The 13,382-nt window shown below is 38.1% G+C and overlaps 2 protein-coding genes across 3 annotated transcripts; one reads left to right on the forward strand and one right to left on the reverse strand.

The window, feature by feature from the left end:
* Positions 1 to 185: 185 nt before the first annotated feature.
* Positions 186 to 10,340, reverse strand: smyd1b (SET and MYND domain containing 1b). 2 transcript variants are annotated; one of them, XM_041999621.1, is made up of 10 exons: positions 10,124 to 10,340; positions 8,682 to 8,858; positions 8,057 to 8,270; positions 7,643 to 7,773; positions 7,458 to 7,496; positions 5,044 to 5,239; positions 4,127 to 4,219; positions 3,863 to 4,026; positions 3,575 to 3,743; positions 186 to 3,361 (listed from the first exon to the last, which is right to left on the reverse strand). In XM_041999621.1, exons 1-10 carry the CDS (start codon positions 10,243 to 10,245, stop codon positions 3,197 to 3,199), a joined length of 1,470 nt encoding a protein of 489 aa, XP_041855555.1. In that variant the 5' UTR covers positions 10,246 to 10,340; the 3' UTR covers positions 186 to 3,196. The 2 variants fall into 2 exon arrangements, with proteins under 2 accessions (XP_041855555.1, XP_041855556.1); XM_041999622.1 differs by lacking the exon at positions 7,458 to 7,496 and having other exon boundaries at positions 187 to 3,361.
* On the forward strand, positions 1,934 to 2,633 carry LOC121649080 (fatty acid-binding protein, liver-type-like). Its single transcript, XM_041999624.1, has 4 exons — positions 1,934 to 2,016; positions 2,115 to 2,287; positions 2,373 to 2,465; positions 2,547 to 2,633. The coding sequence occupies exons 1-4, from the start codon at positions 1,950 to 1,952 to the stop codon at positions 2,595 to 2,597; spliced, it is 384 nt and encodes a 127-aa protein (XP_041855558.1). The 5' UTR covers positions 1,934 to 1,949; the 3' UTR covers positions 2,598 to 2,633.
* Positions 10,341 to 13,382: the final 3,042 nt, after the last annotated feature.

A 13,382-nucleotide genomic window follows, 5' to 3' on the forward strand; every position in this document is an offset into this window, starting at 1 on the left:
GCTCTTTCCCCTTGGAGTGGTTCAGTAGAGTGCCTTTGTCAATATATTTTTATGTATGAAAATAGGGATGAATAAGGATAGATCATCCAGATGTCTGCATGCTGAAATAAAGTTTGGAGAGAGAATAATTGATTGAAACTGGTGCCACATTTCTAAACTGCTTTAACCTTTTATTTCCTCCACATAGTAAACAACAAGTCAGCATTAGCGTTATCAAGCACTGTGTTGAATTATATTCACTATCACTAAAAGTACAAAGCCAAGAGTCGCTTTTATCTTTCAGATCCACACTCTGTGTGTGTTTGTGGCAATCTCAGTGTCACAGTATCAATGTTGCAACAGGTATGATAATTATCTTTCTATTTTTCTAACTTTATTGTTAAACTACAGGAACATGTACAAGCAAACATTACATTTAGTTTAAACACGACATACAGTAACACTTTAAAACACTCATGAATAAAGTTGCACCGGATAGTTATTTGGTCAAATGTCAATCTGTTCTGCAAGAGTTCTCTCTAACCTTAAAATATCTTATCTTGAATATTGACATCATCAAACTAAAGTACATTTGGATCAAATATGGGCCATAGTTCACATTGTGTAAGGGTGCACAAAGAGGGTTTCACCAGCTGCTAAGAGGCAGTGCAAATATATCAGTGCCGCTTCTTTGAAAACTAATTAAAAGAGAGAACATTTATCTAATTTACAAACTATAACAGCAAAAAAAAAGCATTTATTATGGACTTAAAAACAAGAGCAATACAAGTATGTAAAACTATTTTTTTACTTTGTCTTATGAACACAATCTGATTTAAAGGATGGCATTCAACAGAGATTAATATCTGCAATACTTATTTTTCTCATATATCATCTAATATAAGGGTGTCCTAATAAAGACAAAGAAAATAGAAAATTCCATAAAGAATAGAAGTTTTTAGAGAAAGCTGCTAAAAACAGAGAAAAAATGAAAAAGAGGAACAGAAATCAGTGTAGATGGAAGGAAGCAAGGAAGCAAACAGAGACAAAAATCTCCATTTGAAAAGGGACAGAAACATCTTATGTCAGCAACTGTTGGGGTATGACTTGTGCTCGAGCCCATCTGCTCGACTCTGTATTGATATTATGAGGTGGAAGTGTTGTGACGTCTGTTTCGATCCGTTGCTTCAGCATGCCAAAAGTAATGTGACCACACCAGCTGAGACCTCAACCAAAGCTGGGCTTGTCATTGTATTAATGTGGTAAAAAGGGTTTCAATCCCTTACAATACAACTCTAGGAATACAGTAACACAACCCATTTTCACCTACTCTTCGCATTTAAAAACACTGATTTAGCTTAAAGTTAGTTTGACTTAAATTACACCATCACCCTATAATGTTGCCTTAATCATAGTAACTTAACAGTCTGTTTTTCATAATTTGTATTAACAACAGAAGAAATAGGGGTTGAAGATATATCTCTTACTGAACACTTAAAGATGACACTGGGAGACTTATGACAGTATTGTACTATTAATGCTTCATTTTATTTGCATCAAACATGCAGAGCTAGGAGATGTTTCTTTTTGGTTGCATCAAATGCTCTGAAGAAGTGAATCAATTTGATGACAGACAGGCTTCAGCTTCATCATCCCTAGGTATGACATATGCAATGCCATCAAGCTTTAGTGTTTTACTAAAGACCATTACTCACATTTGCATGCATAAAACACTGTTTTCTCCTCTGCACTGAGGATTACCAAACTTTGGTCACTTTGCCCTTTGCTTCTTTTATCACAATGCTGGCCCTTATCTGCTGTTGTCAATCTTCTCTGTGGGTTCTGCTGCATGAAGTGGACATGAGCTACCTTAATTAGAGTCACCTGTAGTTAATCATTAAACCCCTCTAGTCTAAGAATATAAAAGAGACAGAAAACCACCTCTTGCTCCACCTTCACTGTTTGCCACCATGTCTTTCTCTGGAAAGTACCAGCTGGAGGCTCATGAGAACTTTGAGGCTTTCATGAAGGCCCTTGGTAAGCTGTACTTCTTCAGGAAAGTTTTGCAACGTCTTTGTTTTCAGTGTGTTGGCAACCATTACTTTTGTGTGTTCTTACCTAGTTCTCTGTCACAGGGCTTCCTGATGAACTCATCCAGAAAGGCAAAGATGCCAAGAGCATCTCTGAGATTGAGGAAAATGGTAACAACTTCAAAGTAACAATCACGACCGGCTCAAAAGTGATCAACAACACCTTTACAATTGGACAGGAGACTGAGCTGGAGTCCATAACCGGAGAAAAGATTAAGGTAATCGAGAATGCTAAACTTAAACTGTCTGTACAATGAAAAATTAGTACTAAAATTGCACCCTTTTTCGTTGTCTGTACTAAAGGGTGTGGTTCAGAGGGAAGGCAACAAACTGAAGGTCTGTCTGCAGGGAATCGAGTCCATCACAGAACTTGTGGATGCAAACACAATTGTCAATGTGAGTGGGCATAACTGGTAACTTGACTTTATGTTGCAGCTTAGGTTTACAATTTTAAAACTTGTCTTTCTTTCCCTACAGACAATGACTCTTGGCAATATTGTGTACAAGAGGACGAGTAAGCGCATTTAAGTGTCTACAATTGAGATAATAAAAACTTTAAAGGCAGCTACTGTCTTGTGGTTTTTCTGTTCACTAAAATGTGTTCACATCTTCCGGCTCATGTATGTTTGACAATGTCAACTTGGACTGTAATTGCACAGTTGAAATGTTCATATTCAGTCAGATCACAGATGTGGTGTGGATCTGCAGCACTAAACTACAGCTCTTTCTTAATCTCTTATCCACTCCTGTCAAGACTGGAACTCACTTTGAAAAGTTGCTGCGGCGAGGAACTGGAATAAACCCATTTGTCCTAAAATTTACTGCTATACTGCATCTTAAGGTTTTGTTAAAGCTAGTTGGGACAAATGTGAGCTGTAATGAAGTCCCATTGTAAGCAGCAGACTGTCTCAGATGAGATGTGCCCGCTAAATCTTGCTTTATGCGATGTCAATGAGCAACCGCAAGAATTTTTATAAATGTGTTCTGCTTCATGAAAATGAGACCAGTTTGACCAGGGATTTTAATGAAAAGTGAAGCTACAAAATGTGAGCAACGCAAATATTGGTCATGTGAAAATGTGCAAACTTTCTCACCAATATAGTAAACGAGACAGTCTCATGATTACACTACTTCCTCCGGTGGAAGAGATTCTTGATTCCCTCCTCCACAGACTTGGGCTCATGCATCATGGTCATTGGTTTGTTTTTTAGAGCTGCCTCTCTCATACTATGGTAAACATACTCGTTCTGTTTGAACATCCTCAGCTCCATCTCTGTCTGCATACGCATCGCCTGTGGAGAAATTAGAGTGAAAATATCAGGAATCTAAATGTCCATGTGAATTTAGCCAAAGTATACAGTTCAGACTAAAATTCTGGTATCCACAAGTACAATAGAATAGCTGATATCTGCTGCTGGTTTTTGCAGCTAATTTGTTCTGACAAACATTGTTAAAGATAAAGATTAACATTCAATATGAAGATTGTGTGATTATAAGGGATTTACCTCAAGGTCCTTAGTGATGGGATGTGTTGAACCATGTGTGACCATGAGGATGGCATAGGCCTTACAGATCATCCCATGTCCCACCTCAATCTGCCCAGCCTGCCAGTGTGTCACTCCTGCTCGCATAGCAGCCATACCAAGGGCAGCATTGTTTGGGTGGTATAACTTCCTATCAGAGGAGATTTGTTTGGTAAGTCAAACTGTTTATCATCATTATTCAAATATCTCTGTGGCCCTGAGGTTCAGTGTAGGAATATGTAGGAAATTAATGAGCATCTTGGCACTCACATGTATCCCTCCACCATTTTGCGAGCATAATCTGCAGCTTCGTCAAAGTACTGCAGATAAGCTTTCACCTCGCTCATTGTGCTCCATATCCTCAGCAAGTAGATGTGAGTGTCAGCCAAAACTGGCTCTATCTTATCTATACACTCTTTGCAAATTTTTACCACCTTACAACGAAAACAAAAAGAAAAGTTTGTATTAGTTTAAAAAGGGCAAATAATTATATATTCTTAGTCATTAGGTTGTGCAGTTGATTTAATACAATACCTCATGGTAGTCACCGTTTAATCGGGCCTTGTCCATCTTCTCCAGCATTTCAAAGCAGTAATCTGTTGCCTCTTTCACCTGCTCCTCTGGGGGCTGTAAGGTTAAATAACTAAATACTTAACTTGACAAATAAAAAGAAAACTTAAAAAGATCATTTTCATTAAACTAGATTTAAAAATTAGCTTTAACAGGATGTGCTATTCATTTTAAATATAACCGGTGGGTCTTGTGTAGTACCATAAAAGGGAAGAGTTGATTATCTTTTTATTTGACAAAGACTTTTGTTCTGCCGGAGGAACCCCATCTAAGACCTTCATGATAGCAAATAAGATTTACTCCCAGACAGCTGCTTGTAGCGGATGTGATTATTAAACAGTCAAATCTGGCATAGCTTTGGGTTTGACAAATTTTTGTTATTTGTTCAAGACAGTGTGGCAAAAAACCTTGAGCATTTTCTCTAGTGATGGTTCCTGATATTCTCTATTTAAAGCATATGACACACACATATACTCAAACACAGACTTACAAAGCAGACTAGTAATGAGACAAAGATAAAACTGTATAAGCTGAACAGCTTAAGATAAGCTCAAGCCGATTCTCCATTTCTACATTGTTATGGGTGTGTGTCATACATTTAAGCATTAGATATGCACAATTACACAGTGATTCTTTGATGACATATGTATATATATATATAAAGAGTTGGTTATTTTTCTCTGTTCTGTACACTACACACTGTTTCTTGAAAGAGTAAATGTGCAGGAGGCTTAAACCCACTTGTGAATTATCTTTGCTTAAAATAGTAACTGTAGCTGCGTCTCATGTTTCTCGCCTGTCCTTATCACTACTGTCGCTACTAAAAGCAGCGGGAATGTTTGGTACCCTTTGCCCTCTGCAGTCAGCTCACAGACACAAACCTTGACTCCGTCCACTTCCCTTCCCCCCAGCTTCATGTCATCTTTGATTTTGTCCTTGCAGTGCTCACACGTGCAGTCAAAGAAGTATTGTGTTTTCAGAAGCCTCTGTCGTTCCTCTGACAAATTCAAGTAGTCCACATAGGCAACCATAATCTCCTCTCCTTCTTCGATCTTACCCAAGGCACGCAGCTCAATCCTGAGGATTAGAAACAGTTAAATGAATGCACAGTGATTTCATGTTGTCTTCATGCAGTTTCTTTTTTAAATGATGATGAAAACCCTGCTCCGAAGAGTGGTTTTCATTCAGTCCAGTTGAAGGAGTGATGGAGAGATATTAGTGAATGTCAGAGAGGCCTGCATGTCACACAACACTTCAAAAGAGTAATTTAAGTGACTTATTGTGAACAAATTACTTTTTAAAAATGTACATATATATAAATGTGAATATTTAAAGGTGCCATATGTAAGAATTTCATTTAGAAAGTTCAGTCTGTACTAATCCATTGTCTTCCTTCTGCTTTCTGTGCTGGTCACTACAGCTGTAATGCTGCTGGAGCACCAAAACTTCACTCCACCACTTTTTCACCCAGATGACAAAATCACCTTGAATGAACTTGCTGAAATTCATAAATAAATCAGCACTAAAAAATCCTGTCATCATCAAAATATATGTCAGATACTGGAGCTGATGAAACCAGCAAGTCAAAGTTATGTTCAAATTTTAGACAGTTGCTAGATTGATAACTTGAACACATGCATCAAGTAACACGCAAGAAAATATTCCACTTTTTAATCTGCCAAAGGTTGTTAGGGGTAGCCTTTATTTCTTATTACAACACAAGTGTTTTTAGTCTGTGCCTTAAATAATTAAACCCAATACGACATGTGTTCAGTGCCACCCCCTGCACCAATAGGATACATCACATTATAGCATACACCTGATAGCACCAATTTAGACACATTTTAATATTTTAACCCTGTTTTAACTGCTTTTAAAAATATTTTTAAAAAATATTTATAAAAAAGTTAAAAATAAAAAATTTTCTGTCTCTTGTAATAGGATAATGATCCTGAATGTCTTTTAGCATTTGACCATCTAATTAAATTGCCTATTTCAGGGAAATTTCCAGGGAAGCGTTGCTGCAACTCTTGGAGCAACTTAAAGGGTCCCTATTTATTAAAGTCGCTCTCTCTCACCATTTTCTCCCACACTCCCTCTCCTCCACGCTCCCACTTGCCACATATGCAGCAGACATGAGTTAAAAACATGGGGCAGCATGGCTCAATGGGTAGAGTGGTCGTCCTGTAGCCCGAGGGTTGCCGGTTCGATCCCTGCCCGGAGAGCCCATGCAGAGATGTGTCTGAGCAAGACACCTAATTGCTCCTGATGGTTGAGTGCCTTGCATGGCAGCTCCAGCTGTCAGTGTGAATGGATGAATGTGATGTATATGTAAAGCGCTTTGGGTAAAAACGCTATATAAGTACAGAAGTACCTGTTTTGACGCAATGTGTGTTCTGGCCCTTAGATGGCCCATAGTGCCTGTTGTTATGTAACGATGGAAAGAAGCAGTATAGTATCCATAAACCATTCGACTACTTTAACAACTACTAGAATCCTGCTGATCGGATTCCCGCTGCAAAAATTTACTTGCTTTTTACATTTAGTCTCTCATGTGACTGGGAGACTCCAACTTCACTGTCTATGTCTGCAGCTGCTGCTTTCTCCGCTCTTCAGCCTAAGCTGTCTTAGCATAGTCGCACCAGAGTCTGTTTTTTACATACTACAGGTTTTGGCTGCAGCAGCGAGCAGAGCAAGAACCTTTGTTGCCAGTTGCAATACAAGGCAGTGAAGAAGATGAAGGCTGCCTGCTGGACAAGAAATTAGCTGGAGAGCAAATGGCATCAGGGAGCAACACAAAAATATTCTAGCTTGATGGTTAGCAACAACTGAACTTTCAAATTGAAATAGTTTAGATAGCACCTTTAACAAAAACTATATAGACGCGGAGATATAAAGTGGTGTTAGATGTGAACAAATTAATACAACCATCTGTTTTATTATTAAAGATGGACAGACAATATGAAATAACCAGCAGCACATAACATAACAAGCAGTTAGATAAATGTTCATGTCACTGAATAAGTGAAAGATGAAGGTGAACATCATGAAAGCCTTTTGTTAAATAAATAAGACCAATAAATGTTAGAACATTTGAGTAAGACTTTGACATTTTGATGAGAAAATCGAGTCCCATCAAACTTAGAGTGCTCGCAATAAGACAGTCAAAGACATTTATTTTTCTTTAAACGATGGAGGAGGTTATGTGCATGTAATATATATAAATTAGCCATTTAATACCCTAAAAGTGTTCTAATAAATAACACTTAAAAAGGCTCAGGTTGAGGTGACGCACCTCCGTTGAGAATGAAACATAGTATTCACAGCCGATTGACTGAAAGACAAACAGGAAGCAATTTTACACCAAATGACAGCTGACAGTACACAAACTGCACACAGCAAGTAAACACACACATTGTTCGTTAACTTGGATTTGTTAATGCTGTAATCAAACAAAATCTTGTGCATTTTTCTACTTACTTGCCATGGTTGAGGATCACAGTGCAGTTTGGCCAACAGTCATGGTTGACGAGGCACAAATTAGGAAAAAGACCAACTCCGACTGCCTGAAGCCCCTTCTGGTCGCTCACAGTGAAGCCATTACAGTTGATCTAAGAGAATAAGTTAAATATTTTATATGAACGTGAAACATTTCCCATGACCCTGCACTGGAATGAGCAGGTAGAGATAATAATAAAGAAGGATCAAACATTTAAATTATATATATAAATTAGACAATATCAATAACACAGAGGTATACTTTAGGGATTTCACATAGAATATTTTTCTATATTGTTATGCTTAGACTTCACTTATCTTCATGAAAGACAGTTACTCCCACAGTATTTACATATGAAGTAAACAACAATAATTCATGTATATTTTGGAACACACCACTCCAAATATGTGTGAGATATCGTCAATTGTGTGCTGCTTGCTGGTTCTGGGCCAGTAGTCCAGGAAGTTGTGGATGTCCACTTTTAACTCCTTCAGCTCATCCTCCTGCATGTCATTGATGTGGTCCTCCAGCTCTTCCAGTGTGGTCAGCTGCATGTCAGACACCACACTCCCATCCTTGTCGAGGCGCCACATGATGCGGGCCACCAATCTGACGATGTAGAACGGTGAAGACGGGAATATGTGAAGTCAGTGAACTCAGATACACATTAACTGCACTTTAAAGAGGATCAGCTATAACTGCTTTGTAGCATGGTTTTGTAAGCAAGCAATTGCATAGCATGTCTACTGTCCTGTGGTAGAGTGATGAAGCGATGGCTAATACAAGTATAAGCAGAAATTAAAAACTTTTATTTATTGGTAATTTACTTGATCAAATTGATCTTCAATCACCAACAAAGATGTAACAAGACTCTACAAGCCTGTTGTTTTATGACTTGATATGAATTGTAAGTGGTGGACAATAGAAGAAGAGTTAGGAACCTTGGTGTAGGAGATCTTTATTATATGCATGCTTAAAAAAAAAAAAAAAGATCTAATTTTTTTTTATTTTCCCCCTTACCGGATGTTCTCATTTGGTACTTTTCCATAAGCTTTAATGGCACCACATTCTTGTTTGTGTTCAGCCCAGCCAGCACGCTGGCATGTTCGGTCACAGTAATGAGCAAATTTGCACTGTCCACACCTCTGGAGCTTGTCTTGTCTGCGGAAACAACTGTGGCAAATACGCTCCGTGAGACTGCAGAGAAAAAGTAGAAGAAATAGTCTCTTAAAGACACCACATTGAAACATGTTGACTTTTTCCTTACTGGTAGACAATTATGTGAAATAGTAAATACATTTTTAACCTTTTCATGTGTGGTGTTTCCAAGTTTGCTACTACTTTTGCAGATAAGCACTGAAGTTTATTTTATTGTATATTAAGTTCATAATAAGTTTATTTTTCACTCATATGATGATACATGGACTTTAAGTTGAGATTTTCTTCTACATCAAGTCTCGCCAGAAAATGTATAATAGATAGATATTTCTACATGTTAGTAGTGCTACAAACCATGATAACATATCAGTAGGCTGTTGAATATAAAATGTATATAAAAATGTATATGCTATAACTAGGTGGATCTTTGTAAAAAAAAAAAAACAACTATATATATATAGAGAGAGAGAGAAAGAGAGATCAACTATCTTGTAATCATCAAGATGCAACCATATAGATTAAAGTGTAACCCTAACCATGATTTTTAGCCCTGACCATTTGAAAGTGAAAGCTCCACAGAAAAATAAAGAATGGAGAGAAAGAGGACAAATAACAGTGAAAAGAGTTCTGAAAACATTTTGCAGAATGAATCTTAAACCAGCAATGTCGTACATGAAGGTCTGTGGATTTGTCCCTTCTATCATTACTTTCTTCCTCTTTATTTGTATGTGGCTGAATCCACAGCAGTGAGACACTGAAAGTATATGCCATGACTCATAAGCAAGTGTGGAAGTATACCACAATTACAAGCTGCAAAATAAAACCATAAATTGCTATAGATTATCAACAGAAAACAGCAACATGATTGGTTGAGGACCAACATTGCTTTTCACATTTTATTATGAGTATTGCAACATTTGCTAAAAAGTGACAATAACTGTAAACAAAGTATTGCCAGGATTATGAATACTTCTAAGAAAAAGAAGGCAGTTTTATTTTCTGTGCCTTCTAAAAACATCCAAAAACATCAGGCATTCTGCATCTGTATGTACTTGTTTACACCTGTTTCCCACAGCTTTTCTTTTAAATAATGGGAATAATATTATAGGGTACAGCATTTAAGCTTACATTAAGGAGTAAAATAAGTCACCAAAGTCTTAAAGAACAAAAAATGCATACAATATTATGGCTAAACTGTCAATTTTTTTTTTAAAAAAAGGGTCAAAATGACTTAAATATCCTCCTATAGACCAGATTTGAACACATCCCCCACTGACCCACCAGCTACATGCACCACACTTTACCTGTCAAACACAACAGCTGCTAGACTGGCCTCAGAGAAAATGACATCTCCTGCCCAAAGCTCCTTAGCAGCCTTCAACCCTCTCCCTTTCCCAGGTGAGTCAAATAACACCACATTCTCCATTGTAGGTGTGCAGGATCCTGAGCCTTTGAATGAATGATGGGCCAAGTGAAGAGTTAAAGAAGAAAGATTGGATAGCTGTAGACAAATCTGTTCTATCTTATGTTCTTCAGTGACAACTGCCCATTCCTCACTCAAGGTACTAAAATAGCCAAGCACCTCTTGAACTGTACCAAAGGTCCCTGAAAATGGGTTGGTTATGATTCATCTCACTAGTTCACTCAGACCTGAAAAGTCTTAAGCGGGCAGATTTTTTACTAAAGCAAACAATCTTTTGTGGAAAACGCACCACTGACACCTGTTGTCTTTGCCTCAGGTATGTTCACTTTCTTGGATGTTTGCTCTCACAAATGGACTTTTGCTCATTCGGTTGTCAAAAATCCCCCCTACCCCTTGTTCATGATTTGGTAGGTACCCACTACCAGGGGTTATTTTCATCCTTCAGCTGGGCCTGTCTGTCAGAGTCAGTGGTGACGTTGAACAGCTGCTAGAAGTTTGATAGAAACAGAGATACACACTCACAGTCTCTACTCTGTTCTGGTGCTTTCTCCAACACACTCTGTCTAATTGTAACATGAGTAATGACATAACACCAAAGGTTTACTGTCACAAAAACACTTCATGAAAAACAACAGCAGGGTCTACAGAAAGGAGGTCCCACCCTGCAAACTAAAAGCCTGTTTTGGGTCCTTCTATTCAACAGAACAAGTATATATTCTCACACTTTTCCCTCACACCTTTTGCATGGCAGTGCTTCACACACCTTCACACACACACACACACACACACACACACACACACACACACAACTGAATATATACATATATTCATATATATATATATATATATTTTTTGCATATCATCTCACAGGTTAATGTACTGTTTTCTGTAGCATCAGTCCCATTTAATAAAAATGAAAAGAAGGAGCACAAAGGAGACTTACCACTTTTACAAATTTGTCTATTAGAAACTTGGTGTTTTTCCTTGACTTGGCAGACACAGAAGCATAGAGACATAGCACCCCATACTGGCGAGAAGCAGCTATAGAAACACTGAGAAGACCCCTCTTCAGCTTGCTTGCATCATTATTGCAGCTGCAAGATTTCATGTGAGCCAACATACACTGTAAAACACTGCCACCTCGTGGACAATTATGTTTCTTTTTTTTTCTTTTTTTTCATAAGTAATGAATTTGTTAAATAATAGAAATTAAAATGTCATTTGCAATCTTAATACTACAAAAGAATGAACTGAGCTCCCTCAACTAAAACTGACCTATACAGTTGGCATACAAAACGTATTAAAGGACCACACAGTGCTTATATCTGTCTTTTGTGAAGCTGAAAAAACATCAGTCAGAATGGATAAATATAGATGACCATATTTAAATTTAACTGTGTGGATGAAAATTCTGACATAGGAATAGGCTAATTGGACAAATGAGTTGAGTGAAGGTTCAGCTTTCTTCCTTTACTCAAATCCCCTTTAGCTGGAGCTAATGTAGCAGCTACTCTTTCTGGGGTCCACTTATTTCCCTCTTCAGTGCATGTCTAGAGGCCCTGAAGACCAGGTCCCAGTATCTGCTGCAGGGAGGGTCTTGGATGCCTTGTAAACTCCCCAGAGACAGCTCGCTGTGTGGAGCACTACCTGCTGACCCCCTGTCAGGCAGGAGAGAGACCCTGTGGATCTGAGGGATGATGCTGTGCTACTTCAGCACTCTGCTGTAATACAGATCAGACATCTGGATGTACATACCCCCTCTCCTTCCTCTCCTTATGCACTGATAATATGTCCATATGTTTAGCTACACTTTGATGTGGATCTGCAAAAATCAAACTACTGATGTTCAATACTTTCTATAGAAAGTGCTTTAGATGCTTCATCTAAAAGAAGATATCACAGCTGGTAGCTTGCTTAAGCACTGTATGGTAAGCCACAATGGTCATAGAGAAGTATAGCAGGCAGGCAGTAAAGCAGCAGCTGCTACTGGTGGGGGAGTTCTAACAGAAAATGACAGGAGTACCTGTTTTGATTCAAGATGTGTACTGGCTCTTACATGGCTTAAAAACTTATCATGCAATTGTGTGGACAATAAAAACTGATTAGTCTAGAAAAACCTTCTCACCACATTCTCAGTGGTTATGTAGTAACTTGGAAAGATGCCGTATCAGTGCCCACACATGGGCTTTTCAACTACTTTAACAACTACAACTATAATCCTGATAATCAGGTCCCTGCTGTGGTCTTTACCTGCCCCCTTATTTAGCATCTCATGTCTGACTGACTTTTGTCTGAGAGACTCCATCTCCACTGTCTTGAACAACCAGCTGCGGATGGTTTGTTTGTTCTGCTCTTAACCCTAGGTTGTCTTAGCATAGCCACACTAGAGTCCGTTTTCTACATGCTGCTGGTTTTGGCTGGAGTTGCCATCCAACAATATAGCAGAGCAAAAACCTTTTCTGCCAGTTAACTGGAGAGCAAACTAAATTACATCAGGGAGCACCACAAAAATATAGCTTGATGGTTATCCATATATGTATATAGTATCTATGTTCTTAAATCATTTTCAGTTTATTTTCTATCAGACACTTAATCTGTCAGATACACTGAACATGTAAAAACTGAGGATCAAAACTGAATTTGTGTTCACATTTCCATACTTTTATGTGTTTAGAACAAGTATGGATTGTTTAGAACACATGAGGGAAGCAAAATAACTCTATTCATCTCTTGCTGTAAAAGAAAAGTTATTTCTAGGCCAAATATGTTCCTGTGTGTTGGTGTGTGAATGAGACAGAGGAATGCTGATGAGATATTAAATATCCTCCTAACATTACCAGTGGTCAATATGCTGCCAGCTGAAAAGGAGACAAAAATTTGAGGATGTTTCAAAAGATCCAGATTCATGAAAAATATACTCTGTAAATTGTCCTTTGGGGGAAGGCTTATTGGACGTTGCTGCAAAGGAACACAAATTATGTCGATCTCTGTCGCCTGAATGTTTATTGATTAATTGCAGACCTGTAAAACAGCTTTGTTGGGTGATGTATAGGCTGAAGTTGGTGTGGTTTGGGCTATAGTTTGCTGTTGCCTTTAAGTGACCAAAAATCTATTTATTTGTAAGATAAGAAACCTTAATA

The sequence above is a fragment of the Melanotaenia boesemani genome, chromosome 11 (assembly GCF_017639745.1).
Source record: "Melanotaenia boesemani isolate fMelBoe1 chromosome 11, fMelBoe1.pri, whole genome shotgun sequence".
NCBI lineage: Eukaryota > Metazoa > Chordata > Actinopteri > Atheriniformes > Melanotaeniidae > Melanotaenia > Melanotaenia boesemani.